Source organism: Clupea harengus, chromosome 4 (assembly GCF_900700415.2).
Source record: "Clupea harengus chromosome 4, Ch_v2.0.2, whole genome shotgun sequence".
In the NCBI taxonomy this organism is placed as follows: Eukaryota; Metazoa; Chordata; class Actinopteri; order Clupeiformes; family Clupeidae; genus Clupea; species Clupea harengus.
The window spans coordinates 19171447-19193078 of NC_045155.1; the positions used below are offsets into that span (position 1 = coordinate 19171447).

General features: G+C 39.3%; 2 protein-coding genes across 2 annotated transcripts; one reads left to right on the forward strand and one right to left on the reverse strand.

Moving 5' to 3' along the window:
• Nucleotides 1-1876: 1876 nt before the first annotated feature.
• Nucleotides 1877-14247, forward strand: LOC105894319 (diphosphoinositol polyphosphate phosphohydrolase 1). The gene is made up of 5 exons (XM_012820820.3): nucleotides 1877-2357; nucleotides 3142-3252; nucleotides 8292-8336; nucleotides 8695-8779; nucleotides 9082-14247. The coding sequence occupies exons 1-5, from the start codon at nucleotides 2259-2261 to the stop codon at nucleotides 9252-9254; spliced, it is 513 nt and encodes a 170-aa protein (XP_012676274.1). The 5' UTR covers nucleotides 1877-2258; the 3' UTR covers nucleotides 9255-14247.
• A 1261-nt stretch (nucleotides 14248-15508) lies between these two features.
• Nucleotides 15509-18738, reverse strand: rps10 (ribosomal protein S10). The gene is made up of 6 exons (XM_012820861.2): nucleotides 18630-18738; nucleotides 17739-17888; nucleotides 17155-17329; nucleotides 16370-16450; nucleotides 16024-16079; nucleotides 15509-15591 (listed from the first exon to the last, which is right to left on the reverse strand). Exons 1-6 carry the CDS (start codon nucleotides 18672-18674, stop codon nucleotides 15547-15549), a joined length of 552 nt encoding a protein of 183 aa, XP_012676315.1. The 5' UTR covers nucleotides 18675-18738; the 3' UTR covers nucleotides 15509-15546.
• Nucleotides 18739-21632: the final 2894 nt, after the last annotated feature.

A 21632-nucleotide genomic window follows, 5' to 3' on the forward strand; every position in this document is an offset into this window, starting at 1 on the left:
GCCCAGGGGGATCCTCCACACTGCCACTACTGTCATCCAGAAGCGCTGCTACCAGCCAGAGTAACCTCCACATCGTTGTCGAAAATCAGCAGGTCCGCCATGCCGTCAGCTAAAGGGCCCCCTGTACCTCTGCTGTCGGCCAGAGGGCTTCCACATAGTTCCACACCGCCTGCATGTTCCAAAACCTCGAGCAAGTGAGAAAGTTAATTATTTAAAAATTTAAATCATTATGTACTTAAAAAAGATTCTCTATCACAGAAATTAAAGTTCCAAATCATCAAACAGCTGTAAAAGGGCATAATACATAGTACACACATACAGTTACTGCCAACAAGCTTTGATCTTCGCACAGCGATACCTCTGATGCATATATGTATACGTACTTCATTGTGTGAACTGTGTGATTCATGTGACTGAGACCGACATATTAGCTGGGTTTCCATTTAACTTTTAAATATTCTTTTTGACCATTCGAATGAGAAATCATGACTGCAAACCCTTGAAATTTGCATAGAATATAATATACAGTACCAGTCAAAAGTTTGGACACACCTTACATTTTTTTGAGAAGTGTTTTCTTTACTTTTATTATTTTCTAAATTGTAGATTAATACTGAAGAAATTTAAACTACAAAAAAAACACATATGGAATGATGTACTAAACAAAAAAAGTGTTATCTACCATGTAGAAAATAATAAAAGTAAAGAAAAAACTTCTCCGAAAATGAGAAGGTGTGTCCAAACTTTTGACTGGTACTATACATTCAGATTTGTTGCAATTTTATCAGGTGTTTCCATTAAAGTTGCCCTGACAACCTTACATTTTGACCCCACAGCTGTTCTCAACTTCTCCCTTGATTAGGATCCGCATAGCTGACGGTAACGTGCATCGATCAACATTTTGTTTAGCCGAATTTTCATCAATGCGCATTAAAAGATGGGAATGAATGAGTTGGATGGAATAGCATACTGCATTAATTCTGTCACTTCACACACACACTCTCACATACATACACTCTCATACACGCACACGCACGCGCACACACACACACACACACACACACACACACACACACACACACACACACACACACGCTCATACACACACACACACACACACATACACACACACACATATATATACAATACAAACTGTTATTGGGTGGAAATGAATACTGTCTTGTTTGTTTAGAGTCCTATGGGAAGAGCCGGCCTGAGGATGTTTGGCTTAAGTGCCACTCATACACACACATGCACACCACACACATATATCAAACTGTTATTTGGTTAAAAATTATCCATCAATTCTCTTGAATATTAATGATTTCAGGTTCTGGTTTGAATTAAATGCTCAAGTTACAAGAGCACAACATGAGTTTTATCACGGATAAATATAAGGAACCGTTTGTGAACATTAAATGTATCTGTTTTGTAGCTGAGGTATTAATCCTTCTCTTGGCACTAGTTAGACTATTTTAACATATGGCATGAGTGAGAAATATGACAGTGTGCCAACCAACCCCACTTTCCTCTACAGTGGGCTGCAGTCACTAGCAGTTAATCACATAGATACTAGTATATTAATCACATAGATATAGTAGATTGTCATTACATCATGGAAGAAGCTCACTAGAAATTTATAGTGAAAAATTAAACATAAAAAAAAGCCTCATGCCATTTAAAAATGTACGGACACAAACACTTTCATTCTCACGGCCTTATTGTCAGTGTGAGTGTCTATTCCATTCCTATTGTGTCGATTTCAAAGTTTTTGTATGTGTTTTCCTTCTTGTGGCTGCTTCATAATAAAAGGCTTACGGCTAAGAGGGGCTACGTCAGTGTCGTCATTCAAGGGACAGCTCCAGAACGCCACATACAATTTTCTGGCTGCTAATGTAGAATTAACCGCCTCCAACATTGTGAATTCTTCGTAATTCTAACCTGTTCTGACTGATTTTTCTGGAGAGGTAAAGTAAGCCTATATAGTTCTCCGTTTAGTGTCGCCATATTGTATTCACAAAACCAGAACGTTAATGCCAATGCCATTGAAGTTTCAGGACTACTACGCACTTTACGTAACTAGACAGTACTCACAGTAATGGCGTCTGTGCTAGAGAAGCTCTGTGGTCTATCAACATGAAGCGAAGGAGGGGTTCCTTATAGCAATTTCAAGCCTTTCCCAAGGTTTCTTTGAGCAGGCTATATAACAATAGCATCGGCCTTCTCAAGTGATTCGAATTTTAATTTTCTCGTACGAAATGATGAAGTTGAAGTCGAACCAGACTCGCACCTACGACGGAGATGGCTACAAGAAACGCGCCGCCTGTTTGTGCTTCAGAAGTGAGAGTGAGGAGGAGGTAAGGCCGAGGTTGTGGGGTGGGTCTGGGCCGCAGTTTGTGGTTATTGGCAGTCAGATGGGGCTCCCTTGTTGTGTTAAGTGGTTGACTATGGGGGGGGATTACCGTCACAATGAGTTAAATAATGGTTAAAACTAGAGGCTTCAGAAAAGAGTCTCGACAACATATAGTAAGCTTTGTTTTAGTATTCTGCTTAGTCGTAGCCTCCCAACAAGGGTGAACGTCCAACTGTAGCTAGCTATGTCGCTGGGTATGCTAGCGGATGCTCCAAATTGGACCAGCATCAGTGTTTTAAGCCAGCATCGTGGACTTCGCTTAAGTTCCTGGGATTGTTTTACGTATAAGACATGATGAATACATGTAGTTATCATAGGCAGTCACATTTGAAGGTGCTGAGCGTGAATGTTTTTTTTTGTTTGTAGTTAGCTTTAGCTAGGTAGATCATCTATGATCGAGTTGGCTAATAACCGTTAGCCGGCGAGTCTCCATGCTAGCTATATGATAATGTGCCAGACCTCCAATTCATTGACAATGTCGCTTTGTTCAGTATATCAGAAGCTGTATGTATCCTAGCCAGTTAGCTGACTGATGATCTAGGATGCGTTGTAACAATATGTCTAAGACCTCCGATGAGGAGTAACGTAAGCCTCCACAATCCGCTGATTCGGGCTTAAAAGCAATAACAGTAAAATCTACGTGCTGGATCGCACACCCACAGTGACAGCTCCAGGTCGGGTCTGTGATCGATGTCTTTGTCTCACTGTAGATTGGTTCTCATTTGCAGGTGTTGTTGGTGAGCAGCAGCCGACATCCAGACAAGTGGATTGTCCCTGGCGGGGGAATGGAACCTGAGGAAGAACCTAGTGTTGCTGCAGTTCGGGAAGTGTGTGAGGAGGTAAGTCACAAGCTTTCTTGACGCATTCATTCAAAACCCCAGGGATCCCACTGTTATCCAAACAACTGCAAAATACTTAACACAAATTGCAGACTGTCTGAAAGCACATATGCTGTATATATATATATATATGTATATGTAATTAAAATATAATGCTTAGTTACAACATGGTATTGCAGTGGTACCCATCAATATTGGTCTATACAGAAACTTAACATTCAGTCACCAGAAGATCGTCATCAGTATGACAAAGTTTAGTTGCAAATTTCTGATGGACAATTGTTGAATGGTCTGATCATGTCCAATTGTGTAATGTATGTATAAAAGAATGAATAAGGACAATCAAATTGTGTTTCAAATGCTGTGAATTTGAGCTGCCAAAAATAAGTTTTCTTTCTTTATCATTAATTAATTGATTCTGTTGCTGTTAATTGGTTGTCATTTGCTCACATGAACATATTTTTGCTCCCCGCTGACACGTTTCAGCCCTTCGGCAATGTATTACCAGAGTTCCCCAGACAAATGTACTGGTTGAGAGCCTCTCATGTGTCCTTTCTTGCTGTAATGTGTCAGTAAGTTTTCTGCGAAAACGTATCAACACAAAGTGAATCGTCTTTCTGTAATACATAGGTACGCTGCCTGAATCCACAGAATATTTAAGTACACTATCTGAAGAGTATGTATGAGCCAAGGGACTATACTTGTTCACACACTTGCTTAAAACTGGAGGTGGGAGAAAAAATCCGTACAGTGCAGCATCACATTTTTTTTTTTTGGCACAATATTATATTAATATAGCTAAATGCTAAATATTGAGATATGATTGAAATTTGATTTTGGTACATATGTCTACTCTGATAAGGTTACTTCTGAAGACAATACTTTATGAAGCGTAATATATGGGAGAAATAAATTGCAATGTATTGCATAATCGAATTGTAATACTTGTATCGTGAAATTTAAAGCATTGCAATAATATATCATGGCCCAAATATTGTGACAGGATTGTAGTATTGTCTCTGTGGCAGTTCACCCCTACCTGAAACTGCATTCAGCTCTTCAGAAATAGATTTAGAAACCCACTTGTTGATGAGGCCTTGGGTAGTGAACAAGTTACTGTTAGATGTTTATATTAATCAAACTACATAAAATAACGGAAAACTTTTAACATAGTGTGGCAGCCTGTAAGCCCGTATTGTTCAGTAATGTTCAGCCTTGTAAAGTTCAGTGAGTGAGTCAAAGCCGGTTTGATAAATAGGACATTTCTGAGAATGTGTTAACCTCTGGGTGAATGAGCATATGATTGGTTTCTTGTTCTCTTTTTAATGGGCCTACGGCTTTGGCAGTTAATGATTAACTGTCATTTACAGCTTTGTAGTACAAGTCCAAGATGGCTGTCACCAAGTCAAACCTTGGTGTGGTCTGGTCCAGTTCATTTTCATAGGCGTTTTCATAAGTCATGAAAAAATGTGTTAGACTGTGACTAAAACTACATGAGGTGTGTGGGCACATATTTAGTATTGTACCATCAGGCCCAGTACACTTGAATGACTTCCCCGTAACATGGGCATGCATAAAACAAAACCAAAGGAGAGGGAAGCAACATTTGTTCTCTGGGCATCTATTAGACTTAGAGGATGATCCCTGTATGGAAACTAAGTAGAAAATCAATGTTAATTTGAATTAATTTGAACAATCAGTGTAATTGTAGCTTATGGTAGCATATTATGGTGTGCAGCTAATTTCAAGTTATTGATATTTTTATAGCATTTGCACAAAATTGTATTTGTACACTCGCATTTATTGAGGTCTTTCTAGTTTGTGCCTGTGGCAACAGGGACGAAGGAAATGTTCAACAAGGAGCAACAGTGTGGGCAGACCCCTATTTGTGGGGGTACTTAAGTGCCTCTCCTTCCACATATGTCATGGCTTTGGCAGTGCTTGTTGGCTTTGGAAGCTTCTCCTGCATTTCTGGGAAATGTATGACGTTGTCGTACTCCTGATTCAAAAACAAGGATTACGTTAACACATTTGTCATTTTGCGTTTGGAACATAGCCTGTCTAGGTGTGTTACATTTCTGACTTAAAAAAATATTGCGCCAATTGTGCTCTTTGAGGAAGATGCATTACCTGTGGTGGCCATTGGCAGAATTGTAGTCGTCAGGATTGCATTGACAAGTGTTCACCCAGTTTGCTTGGGCTGCTGTTGTGTCCATACTCCTCCCATTCTTGCATCAGAAACAGGGGATTTTACAGAAGCATTACTTGGAGAAGGGTTAGACGAGTGACATTGTCCTAGTTATTTATTAGTGTAGTGGTTTTTGTGTCACTCTGAACTTTATGAGCATAAACCTGTTTGTTGGGCACCCTTTGGCACCAGACAGAAGTGGGCTAGTGAGACTAAGCCTCCCTCTAGTTTGCCAGAACATAACTGTTAGATTCCCTCCCTTTTGCATTGGGTTAGAACTTTAATTCTCAATCTTATGGTAATGTCCACACCTGTATTGTAATACTTATCAACTCTAAGCTGTTGGTTCAGTCAGTCATATCTGCTTCTTATTCAAGTTCAACAGCCCACCCATTTAGGGCTAGATTATTGTGCATGTTTTGTCCCCAAATCCAGTATGGAAATGAAAAATCTTAACAACGAGGAGAGAATAGGCTATGTGATGTGAGAAGGCTGGGGCTGAAACAGAGACAGACAGCTTAAGGTTATTTCAATGGGTCTAATTCTTATTGCTGTAATGTAATCAAAATAGCCTCCTTTCCCTGGATTTGTCAGGTCAACAAGTTTGAATTTTGCAGAGGACCCAGATTGGATATTTGTTTTTGTAGGCTGACTCCTTTGATGTCAAGGTTTTGAAGAAATTCTGTTTCCTTCCAACATAGGCCATTTATTTCAGCTATTGCAATTCATTCATTTATTTTCAGCAGGCCTAAAATTCAGAAATGGAAAATACTTGGCAAATGGCAAATACAAAATCCTACTGTTTGTTTGTGATATTTGAATAGCCAATGCTTACTCCTTATGCAGCCAATAAGTCCCTGAGGTCTAAATCAATCTTATAATCTTGATTCTGCCCCTTAGTTTAAGGCAACTGGAATTTAAAGCAACTTATTGGAAACTATGTGGTAACAGTGTGAGCACAGTTCGGAGCTGTCAGAGTCGTGATGAAGTATACCTGTCAGGGGTTGTTGGTGTGGGAGGTTGCATGTGGTTATGTAGGGCACATTTGCCCTCCCTCCTACAGCCAGAGCTCAGTGCTGAGCACGTCCAACTTTATTCTATCAAACCACTTGAGGTGGTTTGAGACTCATTGTACCTGGAGGTTGTGAAGTCGTAAATGTACCTGTCTTTCCGCATTGCACATGTCAACTTGACTCTTCCCAGATAAAACTATATGATTACTCTTAAGTATGTTATTATTGCTAGTATTGTATTGTTTGAATATATTCAGTATTTCCCTACCAGGTTTTTCATAATACCTATGGTTATAGGAGTAGCACCTTATGATATACAGTACATATAAGAGGATGCCGCTAGATTAGTATCTGGCTAAATAGGATGCATTTGTAAGACCAGGTGTAAATATGATGTGGATAAATCATGGTTTGATGTTATCTGGATGAAAAGTGTATGAAATGAAATGTGTAAGTGGGCTCTTTCATTACCGCAAGGCTAAACTCATTTGGGACAGATTCCTTGCAAAGTGGACCCTGAAGGAAACTGAACAGAGACTCTTTTCACAGTCCTCTCGAGATCCTCTTAGATTGGTATGTGGTGTTTAATCTCAAATGAGAGAAACGTTTATCTCTAAGAAGACACCCCCCTCTCTTTGACTGCTTAAATGTGTATTAGCTTTGCCTAATTCTGTTTAGTGCTGCCTGTTACTATCTTGTGATATTAATCATCTCCATTTTTTTTTTTTCCATGAACGTGTGCTTCCACAGAACTGAAATAAAGCAAGTGTCTCAAAATATACTGGGTGCACTAAATGGACTGATGCCATTATGGGTTGTATGTGAAGTGTAATTGGTCTTCACTGTATGTTATGTTGCGAGCTGTGAATCATTGAATCGCTACTGACGGTCACATGGGGAGGTGGAATTGGGTTGTAATTTTACTCGAGTGGCCTTCAGAATTCTTCACAGAGAAGTTCATGGTAGTGGTGCCTGCTTTCCTTGAATGATTAGTGTTTCTGATTTAGTGAGAGTCTCCAACCCCCCCCCCCCCCGATTTTGCAGAATAGGAAAACCTCCGGGAATCAGACAGCGTGTGTGTTTTTTGTTAACCACCGTTTTGCCGACGGATTTCCTAGAAATCTGATTCCGACTAATCCTATATTGACCTTGCGTTCTTATGCGGATGATGCAGACCCTTTTTGAGCCATCTGTACGGGGGGGATAAACAAACGCTCTTTTCCCTAAACACTTTTAAAGTGTGTCTGAACTTCCACATCACTTGGGTGGAAGAACCCACTACTAACAGTTTAAAAATCAATAACAATAATAATATTTGAACCATTTGCTACTAATATTGTCCAGAAGCATGTGATTGCCATTTTCTCCAGTTATATGAGTAGCTGTATAAATAGGCTAATGTGAAACCGTAACCCCAAGGAGCGGATACATAAGTGACGGCGCCACTGGAAGCTAATCCTGGCCCTGTGCATTCCTGATGCCATTCATATGAGGATGGGGGCCGTCTCAGATTTCAGAATCAAACATTGGTTGACATGGAAAACCTGCCCCTAGTTGTTGCTAATTTGACAGTGTTTGTTGATTCTGATACAGGAACTTGCCATTTCGTTTTATTCACACCTTAGGGTACCAGCGTAGTTTTGCATGCACGCACGCACGCGCACAACTGTTAAATGACTAAATGTAAAATGTAACAACTGCCTTTTGGAAAAGGAGAACTTGTCATAAACGTTCAAAACTACATTTAATGCTAATTGGGTGACATTCCACTTTTGTATGTTAACTAGCGTGTCCCTGTTTATTTCGAATGTTTGCTAAACCCTCTGTTTCCCAACTAGGCTGGAGTCAAGGGGACGTTAGGCAGATTAGTAGGAATTTTTGAGGTAAGGTCCATTTGTTTATCTTGTTTTTTGTTGTTGTTTGTTTACTATTAAGTAAAATAGACTAGGTTTAAGATTGGAGGGTAGAACAAAAATACAGATTGGAATTGCATTCTTGGACTACCCTAAAGGTTTTATACTTTTTCTGCTGTCATATGGACAATAGTAGGTTGCCAAAATTAAAGATGGTGAATTGTTAACTGAAGCCCCAGTCAAACATGTACATAAGACATATTTAATACAGTCCTAGACGACTCTAGTGTGCCATTGAACATTTTCTGTTATTAGCTTCCCTTTTTTCAGAGCATCCTCTTTTTTTAGTAAGATCGTTTCATGACACTCCTCCTACTTTTCTGTCCAGAACAGAGACAGGAAGCACAGAACATATGTCTACGTCCTCATCGTCACAGAGGTCTTGGAGGACTGGGAGGACTCTTTGAATATCGGTACGTGTCACTCACTCATCATAAAAATCTGTGGCGTGTAAATGTAGAGTGAAGATGGAGATCTTCAATTTGTTTTCTCTGTTGTTTGTACCTCAAACTGAGCTGAAATATACATCTTAACTAATATGATGATACACAAATCACCTGTCAGACCTTGTATCATTTACAATGATTGCCAGATATGAATGAATGACAAGACCCCATGTACTGTGGATTTTATTTTGGCCTGTAAGACAAAAAGCAGTGAACTGGCACAGCCACTGTGTAGAGTCTATGAGCCTCACTAGTGTTTGCGTCCACAGGGAGAAAAAGGGAATGGTTTAAAACAGACGACGCACGGCGTGTGCTGCAGTGCCACAAGCCTGTGCAGGCCTCCTACTTTGAGGGCCTCCAGCAAGACTGCCTGACCAGCAATGGGACAACCCTCGTAGCCACCTACAACATCAATCAGAGCTCCCTCTCGGGTATCAGATAACTAGTACAACTACAACAAGCACAATAGCAAACAACTAAACAACAACAAGAAAACTTCTGGAAAGGCCTCCAATTCTCTACTCTTTTTTTTCTTACTTAGCCCAGTTCCTCTCTCTCTCCTCCTCTTCTTCTTCATTCTTCCGCTACTCTTCGTACTACTAGTACTACTTCCTATTCTGTTTCTTAAAAAAAAGAGAAGAAAAAAAAAACTGCAAGTACACACTGAGTACAACACAACAGCAAAAGATGTTTGCCTTGCCAGCCTACTGGTGCCAGCGTGAACGTACTGACTTCGTGCTGGACGAAGACGTTATTACTTTGTAAATGGAATGTTAAGCATTTTTTTCTTGCCCTTTTTCTCCTTATGAATAATTGCATGAAATGACTCCCTAACACCCTCTTTAAGCCCCCCGCCCCATGTCCCAAACGCAAGGTTTGTTGAATGCAACTTCTGTGTTACTGTCGTGTTATAAAGTAGTGGTATGAACCTAATGCGTTATGAACAGACTTTTATAGGGTCTTTTAAGAATTTCATGTTCTGTTTTTTTCTTTTTCTTTTTTTTTGTCTTGTTTATTTTTTCCCTCCAATCTCCTGTAGATATGCTCTTCGTATGTACGAGTGAATGGGTTCCTGGGGAAGTGATTGCTTTTTTGTTTGTTTGTTTTGTTTTGTTGTTGTTGTTGTTGCATGAGCACGGGTATTCAATTGTCTTACTATAAAAAGCAAGTCTTATATTTGCAGTATGTGATTGGAGAGCAAATAAGATTGTTGTGCACATCTAAGTCCTCTGACGCTAACTGGACATTTAGAATTGGATTGAAGGTAGTAGAGGGTCATTTTTTTTTTGTTGTTGTTGTTCTAAACCCTCTCCAAATTTCTTGCTGGCTCTTAACTTGGCTTTTGCCATAAATCAGTCCCAAACATCTGATCCATGCCACTGGTTTGGTCAGTTTCGGTTCAGTCCCTCTCTTTAGTTGCCTCTTACAGTATTATTCAATCACAGTGTACACTTTTGTATTGAGGAGGGTGCAAAGAAATTGTTCATTAAATGATATCAATATTTATTTAGCTGTGAAGGGTTTCAGAATGCCACGCACCCAAATACAAGATGTCCACAGTGGTATTACTAAGGTTCTTCGTTGTGTGTAATCCTAGGTTTTTCATTACTCAATTTGATGGCATTTGGTTGAAAATGGATGTGGGGAAGAAAAAAACATTACTGGAGTAATGAGTCAATTTAGTACGGATACACAATTTCATCCCTGACCATTTATGTCATCAGCAATTAGCTGGCTTAAACCCATTTCTTAATCCTGCTCACTTGACATAATTGACATGCATTCTTCATTCATTATTTTCTTGACCTAATTACTTTTAGGTTCTTATTCCTAAAAGCAGAAATGCACACCATGACCGCCATTGCTTTGTTCTAGAATCTGTTTTTTTGACTGAAGTAGTTATATTCAACCGGCAATCCTATTCAGATTCTAAATCATTTTGAGGACAACAAAAAACAAACAAACAACAACAACAACAACAACAACAAAGTACATCGATAGCGATGAGCCTTATGTATCTTTCAGATCCATTGATTGGTTAGGTCCTTTTTCTACCCCCTGTGCGGGCAGGACGTAGGAGGTGCTGGGCTTGCGCGGTATGTTTGTTGCACGGTAGGTGCTGCATCTTCAACTTGCACCCGCAAAAAAAACAATGCCTCTGCACAATCTACACAGTCTTGGTCCTCACTTGAAACCTCCACCCCTCCACATTTAACTCATGTACTTATCTGTAGCATAATTATTTATTTATTTTATTAGTATTACAATGATTATGGCAGATGATGAAGATTTACTTGTCTACTATTACGTGACCACTTGGAGCATGTGTGTGTGTGTGTGTGTGTTTGATGGTATTTGTGTGTGTGATCGTGTGTGTGTGTCTGTGTGTGTGGCTTGGAGAGGTGTATGTTGGTTATGTGTGCTCATGCCAGGGAAACGGGTGAGAGGGCAGTGGACTCGCTGCGGGGTTAAAGCACTCGGCTGTGTTTTAGTCTTCTCACTTGGCACATGATGGGAATATACACAGTTTGCTTTTTACGTGGTTTCAGCCATTTTGATATTCAAATCAAATGTTTACACTGTGATTGTAGTAGTCTCCCATCGAACACTGGATATCTCTGGTTATTTTGACTAGATACATTTGATCTCTTGGAAGGCACTTTTCTTATTTTTGTCTTAAAAGCATTTCTATTATTTTGTTTTTAATTTACTTTTCTTGATGGATCAAATGCTTATGTGGATGCCCTCCTCAAACATAAACTGATTTTTGAATTTGACTTTTCTCCACATCTTAACCATATTACATATGGTTTATTGCGTCAAATTGTTAATTTGATTTTAGCCTGTCTGTTCTGAAGTCGAAAGGAATGAAGATTAACATGAGCTTGTAAAATAATAGCCCAACTAAATTTTGTTTGTCACCGCTTATGCAGTTATAACTGCCCTATATAGTCCAACTGCTGCGTAGAGTGTAACAGTCCCAACATATTATCAACTTGTGAAGGAGACTTGTCTTGCTAAGTTTGGCACTACCTATACTGATAAAGACAAGCCCATGCCATGTCTGAAGGCAGGCCTGTAATTCCATTGCATTCAAGTTGCAGCTGTACCATCTCCTATCCACTGCAGTCGATGCAGTCAGGCTGTTGTGAACCGTTCCCAACCACCCACTTATGTTTCTCAAGAACGTTTTATTTAAATGAGCTGAAAATAAATAAATAAAACAAGACGGCACAGAAAAGAACATTTAAATGATCACTTGACATCTGTTTGTGTTAAAATGTAGTTTTACATTTCAATATAGAGTCAGCAAAGATTTTTAAAGGGGTAAATTGATCTTGTACCATAGGTTTCAAGCACATTTCATACCCAGGCGCAAAAAGACTATTCCTATTTAGTGAGGAAATATGATGGAGGCAATACACTAAACCATTGTCTCTCTCTAATGGTTCCATACAAATATTGCCATGGCGGGGTGCTGGTGAGATCTGTAATCTACTTCACCTTGAGATCCAAATATCCCTTTGGCTCCCTTATTGTTGGTCCAGTATTTCAAAAGATGGGAAATATGTAAGCTGAATTATGACCGCTGTAATCAATGTCATGCAACATCTTGACAGAGGAGACATTCTTCAAATGTTTTACCTCAAGACAAGTCATTTTAAAAACAAAGCATTCAGCATAGCAATGGGAAATAGTGTTTTTTATTTTCTTCAGTCCATTATTCCATCCATCATTTACTCATCCCAGTAGAGCCCAGTATACGCTTTCTGTTGTCAATTACCTACAAACAAAATGCAAAACACAATCGATTGTTAGTGCACCTTTCCTTCCTACTAGCCGTAGAATTTAATGGTGACCAACTCAATCCTCAGTTTGTGCTGAATTGACCAGCAGAATCCATTTATGAGTAACCAGGGGTCTGAGGTTTAGTAGATGTTCATTTCTGATTTTTTATTTTTTGTATTCACCATTCTTTAATACAAAGTATTGGACGTTACTTTAACATAGACATTTTAATATAATGATAAGTAATGTATCTAATCAACTGTGAAACATACCATCCGAGGTTTTTAACTTGACATCACATTCAGTTGAATCAAATTAAGAGCAGTATAAAATACTGACATCTACAGGAATACAGTGGACAGTGCATAGTATATATTGAAGGAGCCACTTCATTCAAATCAACTAAGATACAAATGTGCCAATAAGCCCCTTATTTGTAAGCACTCAGAAGCAGAGCAGTTCTGTTTCATACTGGCGTGGTAAACCAGACCTACTCATAAAATTCCTTTTTTTCACCCTTCTCATCTGTTTCGCCAGAACACCACCCTGAGGGATTCTAATGAAGCCTGCTTTTAGGAGTCCCTTGTTTTGCATATTTTTTCTGAAATCCATGTGGTCTTTCTCCTGAACAGGTTGCACTGTTTCAAAAGTGACCAGATATAACAAGGAGTTTGTAAAATAGAACGCTTGAATCTCGTCAAGAATGTGAAGTCATTGGTTGCTCCAATCAGATAACAATGAGGTTATTTTAAGAAATTCCACCTGTGTTGCAGGTTTTTGCTTAATTTGGCAAGCATAATCCAGGATTCAGCAAGTTTCAGTTTATTGGTTGATCATAAGAAGCAGTATGACGACCTCAGTTGCAAAACTTGAATACACCGCAAACATCTGACGCACACGTGTCAAAATGACAAAAGTAGCATTTTGTAACATTGCAGATTGTCAACTATCAGAATATGAATTATTGTGGTTGTAATCCACCTTTTCCCATCACATTAAATGCTGGGTCAATATACCAACAAAATATACTCCCTTTGCGCCAGTCAGAGTGACTGAACACATTGTACAGTCTGTATAAACTGGGTCCTCCATTGTTGACCTAAATAAAAATGGTCATCCGCAAAACCATAGCTGTCACACACTGATCACACAGCTGTCCTCATAGCCCGTCTGCCTTTGTGAGCACCATGTCGGAAATGAAGTGACAGTCAAAAAGACCTGTCCTACCTGCAGTTGTGTTGCCATCCTTGTTAGCAGCTGTGCTGTGCTGTAGACTCTTTGGGAGAGGAACTTCAATTGAATGGTGACAAAAGGCCCCTTTAAAAACTGATTCAGTGATGCAGGGTGACCTTAGGACCTTGGCTTTCTCAGTTTGGATAAAGTGGTACCACACCCCCATTTAGGGATTAGAAAATTGAGTAATTTGTTCATCCTGAAGCAATTTTCTCTCCTAATTCACTGTTGTGTTGCCCTGTTGCCAGCTAATCTGGCTGAAGGACAAGTTTGACATATCCATGAATTATTTCACTGAATTAGTTCAAGTACCCTTTCAACAACAATCTGTCAGCTGGAAAATGTAATAATTGCAGAACTCCTAATCCCTTTTTTATTATTATTGTAGATTACAGATCAAACTGTTATGAAAAGACAAAAGATTGTACAATAGCTGTGCCAACAAATAAAAGAAACAGTATTTCACAAGCCTTCTGTGTTTATTTTAGAACCAGGATTCCTGTAATTCATTGCCAATTACATGCTTGACAGGATAATACTTCAATGATCTTGACCGAAAACTAAAGCGTTCTAAAGATAAAGATAGTATGGTCTTGGAGAGTAAAAGGACTACTTACACTGCACAGGCAAATGCACATTGAATGCATTGAAAGCAGCTAAAGAGCCAGTTGGAAATGCGGAAAATGTTTCTATCATAGATGTGGCATTTACACCAACATGTAGAAACAAAGCATAATCTTTTCTGGATCAAGCACTTTTCATTTGGAGGATCACTTCAGGCTTTGTTTGACAGCACCGGCGTAGGCCACTTTTAAGAGTGAACTAAATGGGGACACCACACCACCTGTCTTCAACACTGCCATGGAATTCAAGAATATTGCAGTGATCGATGGGATCTATGCGCCGCTAGCGTCTAGTTAAGTATCAACTTGGTGGGTACATCCTAATGAAGGGGAGAAATGTCAGCTTTGCAAGAGAACCAAGATACAATAAAAGTTGGGACACCAAAATACTGTACACACTGATAAATCCAGTGTCCTCAATGAACAATGATTTGCTGGTATTGTATCCGTCAGACTCAAATTAAGATGGGGCAATCTGGAGAAAAAGGAGGGCGTGTCAGCAACAAGTTCTACATTCTGTCAAAAACAGTTCTCAGGCGTCCTCTTTGGATCTCCCCACCTTGTAAAGCTTCCATCTAAAACAGTTCCAGGATTACCCCATTATAGTCAGTAGTTATAATGCTTTCAATTAGGTACGTCAAGGAACTAAGCAATAGCCCACATATTAAAAAGGGCTGCCAACAGACGGGTGTTCGGAGCAGGATTAAGAATCACGTCTAACCGTGACATAAGTACCGTTTTGTCCCCAAATTAAAATGGCCGACAAGCACACTACACAAAAATGAAAGTTCGAGACCAATCCTTTAGAGTATGTACTGTAAGCGTCTCTAAGCAATGGACACTGTCAGATTCAGTGGCATATACTCAGAGTCCACATCCAGGGGTCAGTATACCCAACACCCACCTTCCACAACAGTAGATGGCAGTATAGACCTCCAGTGTGGTCACAAAGGTAATGACTTACACTTTTATTTCCTCTTGCTCATGGGGGGAAAAAACATTTACCCCAAAGCACATGCCTTCACAATAATCAATAAAATACTGAGACGTGTCAAAGTTCAGTTTTTATTTTACAGAAACACAGTGGATTTACTGTGGAGGCTGCTGTCCTCTTCCACGGCCAAATCCTCCTCTCTGTAGACCACAAAAAGGAGTCATTACAAAACTACACTTAAATAAATGAACATCCACATAAATACACTAAAGTCGCCCAGTTCATTTCATGCTAAAGGGAAAGTGAAATACCCAGTAAACATTAGCTGAGGTTGTCTTAGTTTAAAGTCACATTTCCAGCCACTAATTCCATTGTAATAAATACAGAACACGTTTGTCTTTACAACTATGACACACTTGATTCAAACTTAACCGACATATCCCCCATTTCCCACTGAACTCCCCATGTTCATATGTTCAAACCAACTCAAATATTTGCCATTGGAGTGAGGAAACCCTTTTCACCAAACTTTGGAAAACATATTCTATAGAAATATTTACTACACAATTCAGTTGTGTGGAGATCATGCTCCACTATGTTAAGTACAGGATTAACAAAGGGAGATGACTTACAAACTGGAATTCTGTGGCAGCACCAGCACCAGCCTCAGCCTTCTTGTCAGCACCAGCTAAAACACAAGACATTAATTACTCAACAGAACAGGCCCGCCACTCTACTATTTATCCCACATTTCAAGACGTAATTCCAACAATCAGTTTTCCAATAGCTATATAAAAGAAAAGCAATGAATCATAGGCTTTCTGTACCAGCGTACAAGACACCTAGCTAGAAATGAGCAGTGACAACACAGCTCACTTATACACCCAGCTTAACTTTAGTGTGTTCTAGAAAGGTGGCCTATTTGGTTAAACAGTTGCAAAGAATCACATTTTCCAGTAGTATACAAAAGGCACTTACGGGGTGCTGCAGAACGTCTGTACGAGTCTCTGTCGGCTTCACCACCGCGTGCCAGGCGAGCAGGCCTCTCACCCTCCATACCTAAGGAAAACACAACATTCATTTTACAATTGAAATCAAAGAAACCAAGGCAAGCAGTCAGCTGTTGCAGTTAAGACAGATTTCACAACATAAACACACTAGATCCTACTGTTGAGTGAACAGTAGGATCACACAGGTTACACACTAGTATAACAATCTACTTTTAGACCACCCATAGTATGGGTGCCATTCATTGTCACTTAAAACCATTTACTTTGAACAGGCCTTTTGACGGATGCTAAACCAGCCACATTCATTTGTGTGTCATTTATGGATGGCCACTTCTGAGAGAAAATGTCAAAGGATGTGGTTACGCTTTGGTCCCAATGCACTCTTTTACACTGCAGTGCAATGTGCTAGTTGCATTCCATCTTTGTAAGCGTTCCCAAGAGTACGGAATCCATGGTTGCATCTCGGTCCTTGGTCATCAATGCTCATCTTAAAGTGAGTGCAACTAACAATGGCCTGATAAGCTTTTACTGCCTTGGAACTAGTAGTTGTATTGCTGCCAACAAACCAGCACCAGTGTAGCCACCTTTGTGTAGATTAAAAAGCCAACAAGTCTGCTCAATTTCCCCCGCAGGGGCATCCAAGTCTGAAACTAGCTGTACCCAAAAGTTTGTGAAAAACCACCCCTGACAGAATGTTAAATCTTGAGTAACATTTTGATTAAAAATTAACAAACAATCAAAGTTTTCGGTTACCTTTAGGTCTGGGACGGGCAGTCTCAGGGCGAGTCTGCCTGCGGAGGGTGGCTGGCACAATCTCTGGGGGCAGATGCAGGAAGTCCCTCAGATACTGGATGCCCTCGTTGGTCAGGTACCAGTAAAAGTGCCGCCAAGCAAACTGCTCCTTGACGTACCCACAGGACTTGAGGGACTATGGAGGAAAATTAGCCAAGTTAGCACTATGTAGTAACTCAATGAGGAGTTCAGTCGCCCGTTGTAATGTTCTTTAATATCTTCCTGATGAATGACAATCACTGCTGTGCTCTTACTAGTTCCAAAGACTAGCCCAGTCACTGGATGGCAGACAAGATCATTTGATGCAGGAGACTACCGAGGTGAAGATATAAAGGCCATCGTAGTGTGTTGCAGTCAGTCGTTTGTGCAATAAAAAAAAAACTGACAGCAGTCAGCCTTGTTTGTATTCCTTGAGTAAACACAGTCCATAGCCATGTCTATGGCTACAAAAGTTATGACTGTTCTGCCCAGTAAATATCCTTAGCTGCCATCGATATGAAAACTATCACAAATCCAATCAAGTAACCATTCAATCGTTAACTGACCTGCATGGCCTTCATAACGTGCAAGTTGGGCACGTTTTTGTCAGCCAGCTCTGGGTGCTTGGCCAGATGAACATCCTTCTTGGCCACCATGACACCCTCCTTAAAGAGGAGCTCGTAAATGGCAATACGGTTCTTCTTGGGCATCAACATCTGTGAAAAAAAATACACGCTGTTATTGCAGCCTAAAACTGAACGATTTGTTTGTTTTAATGTACAAATCAAGGACAGGTTCCATGCTCCGGAGAGCAAACTACCCCAATCATGACCCGGAAGTCATAAGTAGGTTGGTTAGCAAGCAAGCTAGCCATTCCACAAAGTAACCTGGCTAAATAGGCACCCGTTCACAGATTTCAAGAGCCTTGAATGCTCACGCCACTGAAAATGCAAGTACATTGCAAGTACTTCGCCAACTTACTTCACAACGCAAGAGTAACCATACCAGCAAACATCACGTACGTTTTAGCTACGATACCGGCAACACTTCATAGCTTAACTAGATAGCATGGTTAGCCAATAGCGTCTACTGAATCAGTAAGTCACACCGATTTTTCCAAAAGCAACGATATGTTGAAATCCAAATAAGATACTCAACCGTGCTACACAATACAATTCAGACGTCAGTGACTTTTTAAAACCATAATCATGGACCACTATAATGAGGCAAGGAAGCTCATGAGGACACTCAAAAAGGACCATTCTGCCCACTTCCATTAGCCACCATGTCGAGGCAGCGCGAAATAAGTTATTTCTCATCATACCAAAACCACCGACGAAAATGACGGAACATATCATTTCTGTATTGAACGATCTAAAGTAATATGACAAAAAAAACCTTCCAAAGTAAAAGATGCAAGAGATTTATGAAGATTTGTCTGGCACCATTTCGCCTACCTTGTCGCTCTGTTGTGATACCGGAGCAGAAAAGGGGTTGCGCATGCGCAGAGCGCCACTTTATCTGCCCAAATGGTGTCCTAACGGTGCCAGTACTACCAATGATTATTAACATTGCACATGAACAAACTAACTGGCGGGTGGAAACTGTATTCATTTTTGAAAAAAATACACCATGACACTAAATGAAACACACTAGATCTTCTCATTTTATTGTGGTTAAAAAGGCTTTTTGATCAGTCATAATCCGTGAATCTTAACTATGCACAGCCCTGTCAATGGGCATCAGGTAGCCAATATGGAAGCATTGTTCTGATAAAGACTGTCAACTAAATGGAGAATTCTTCGCTAATTTGATGAGAAATAAAACTAAGTATAAAACATAGAAAGATGTGACTTTAGCGGCTCACTCAACTGTAAAAAAAACAATGATGTACCACTACTTACATTGAAAGATTATTTTAATTTCAATTTTGTCCAATGTAATTTTTGTTGCATAGTATACTGTAGTTAAGATTTAGTGTACTTTCAGTCTGTTCTGGTTCAATAACTTTGAATGATGTGTCTATTTGTTCTATGTAAGCTATATGAATAGGTTGGCTAGTCAGCAGTCTGCTTCACTGTGTGCCTGGTTGAGGATGATTGTTAAAGCATTGGCATGTTGGTTTGTACTGATGGAGAATGAAAATTATTTCAGTTAAATGCTAGAAAAATTATTTCTATGCTATTCACATGTAAATCATGTGGCTGCCATCAATTTGTTTTCAATTCATGTGTTCATTTCTTTCCATTGCATGTCTGTCATATAAATAATTCATGGCAGCTTCGGTTTCAAGGTGGTTGTGAGCCACTTTCTTTGGAAAGTATCCCCTGAACCAACTCCTAAACCATCATGATGTGTTAATGCTATGAAATATTATAATGTACAATGACATGCTTTTCAGATATACTGATGATTTCTGAACGAACTCTTCTAAGTCTGTAGGAGGGAGGCTGAGGAAGGTAAAGGGAATATGTTGAGGCCCATGGAAGAACATCTTTAAAATTGGAACTTGCCATCAGATGTGGGAAACTGATGACAAACTTAATTAAAAAATCTAAATTATAAATGCAGATTGTAGTTTCATCCTTAGCAAGTCAACTTATCAAAGCTAAATAGATTTTGTGTAAGAGCATCAATGATACAACAAAACACAGGCATCAACATAGTAAAACGCTGGTGAAGCTAAGAAAATTATGTTTTTATATCATTCACTAACTTTAAATTAGTGGATCATTTATTTCATTTGCCACCAAATAAACTAAACTAAACACGACCTAATTAGGTCTAGAAATGGCCTTCTTCTGTATACAAACAGGTTTTTCTTATTAGACTATAAGGGACAGGAGGGTGTGTGCCTAGATAGAACACCCACTGTTCCACTGACTGATAATTTGTAAAAAAAAAAATTATTACTAAAATCTTTTAAAAATGGCACAATGTGCCCCTCAAACTGTAGGTGCAGATCCCCTCACTGGCAGTGGGGATTTCTAGGCCTAATACGCAATTCATACTAGACTACAACACTCAAGTTTATACAGTAGGCTACATGAATCATATATAAAATAATATGTACATATTATTTGGATGGCATACTAATATTCAATTATTATTAGTAGTAGTAGTAGTAGTAGAAGTAGTAATAGCAGTCAGAATCAGAATCAGAATCAGAATTCTTTTAATGGCCAAGTATATTTACATATACAGGAAATTATCTTGGTGGTTGGTGCATAGGACATAAAACACATAACATAACAACAAAATAGCAAAAACACAACAGTAATTTGTAAATGTATATAATTTGTAACAGTAGTAGTACTAGTAGTTGTTGTTTTTGTTGTATAGTAGTGTACAATGCTGTGTAGTCTGTGCGGCTGTGTGTAAGTCTTTTGGAAAAAAACACAACAAATGTACAAAGACTGGCCTACTAAAATATATGGAATTTTAATTAGTCAGCAAATGCAATGTTATAAATCACAAAGAAAAATTAAAACAAATGAAAAATTATTCTTGTGTTTTGGCTTTTCCCATAGCAAAGGTGATTTTCTCATATAATAGCTATCATTCTGATAATTGGTTCGCTAGCTCAGACTTTTTGTGACCGTTTTCATTAACTGCTGTGGCAGTATGAGAGGTGTTCAGCGCTGAGACGATTCAGGGAGACTTCAAAACAGAGAATATGGTGCAGAAGTGGTCAATTATGAATGAAGGCATACCATCTGTATTCAAGTTAGTTGAAACACCTCACAGTGTGTTTCATGGTGAAAGCCACAGATAGTTTGCCCAGATCATTTTTTAATTGTTTGGTCATTAAATAAATGTAGGTGAATAATTGTTAGTGTTTTTTTAAGGGTATGTTTTTGCCTCATAAAGCTACAAAATGGCACCTAGCTCCAGCTGTACTTCATTAGGTACTACTTTTGTACCTTTCCAATGGGTACATTTTTGTACCAGGACATAGACGTACATTTCTTTTCCTAGGGACGCAGAAATGTTCTTTTTGGGTACACACAAGAAGGTACAAAAATGTATGATAAAGGTACAGTGCTTGCACCCTGGTAGGGTACAGCTGGAGCGACAAAGCACTTGTACCTTTTTAAGTCCATGCCTGTACTTGACTTATTTCTTCGTGTTTTCCATCACATTGTACCTGATGTCTCATTACCTGAATCTGGCCAAAAATGGTTTCTATGCTTTTCACATGTAAATCATGTGGCTGCCATGAATTTGTTCTCAATGAATGTGTTCATTTCTGTCCTTTGCATGTCTGTCATATAAATAATTCATAGCAGCTTTGGTTTCAAGGTGGTTATGTTTCACAAAGAACTGTTATGTACAGACTACAGTTTCTGAGAGGTTGTGAGCCACTTTCTTTGGAAAGTATCCCCTGGACCCACTTCTAATCATGATGTGTTAATGCTATGAAATATTATAATGTACACTGACATGCTTTTCAGATATGC

Excerpts from the sequence above, each read along its gene's own strand:
- rps10 (XM_012820861.2), bottom strand. The coding sequence starts at position 18,674 with ATGCGCAACCCCTTTTCTGCTCCGGTATCACAACAGAGCGACAAG. Across the intron at positions 16,451-17,154 it reads TGCCCGTCCCAGACCTAAAG|GTATGGAGGGTGAGAGGCCT; the intron begins GTAACCGAAAAC and ends TGTTTTCCTTAG. Across the intron at positions 15,592-16,023 it reads CTGCCACAGAATTCCAGTTT|AGAGGAGGATTTGGCCGTGG; the intron begins GTAAGTCATCTC and ends TGTGGTCTACAG.
- LOC105894319 (XM_012820820.3), top strand. The coding sequence starts at position 2,259 with ATGATGAAGTTGAAGTCGAACCAGACTCGCACCTACGACGGAGATGGC. Across the intron at positions 8,337-8,694 it reads GATTAGTAGGAATTTTTGAG|AACAGAGACAGGAAGCACAG; the intron begins GTAAGGTCCATT and ends TTTTCTGTCCAG. Across the intron at positions 8,780-9,081 it reads GGAGGACTCTTTGAATATCG|GGAGAAAAAGGGAATGGTTT; the intron begins GTACGTGTCACT and ends TTGCGTCCACAG.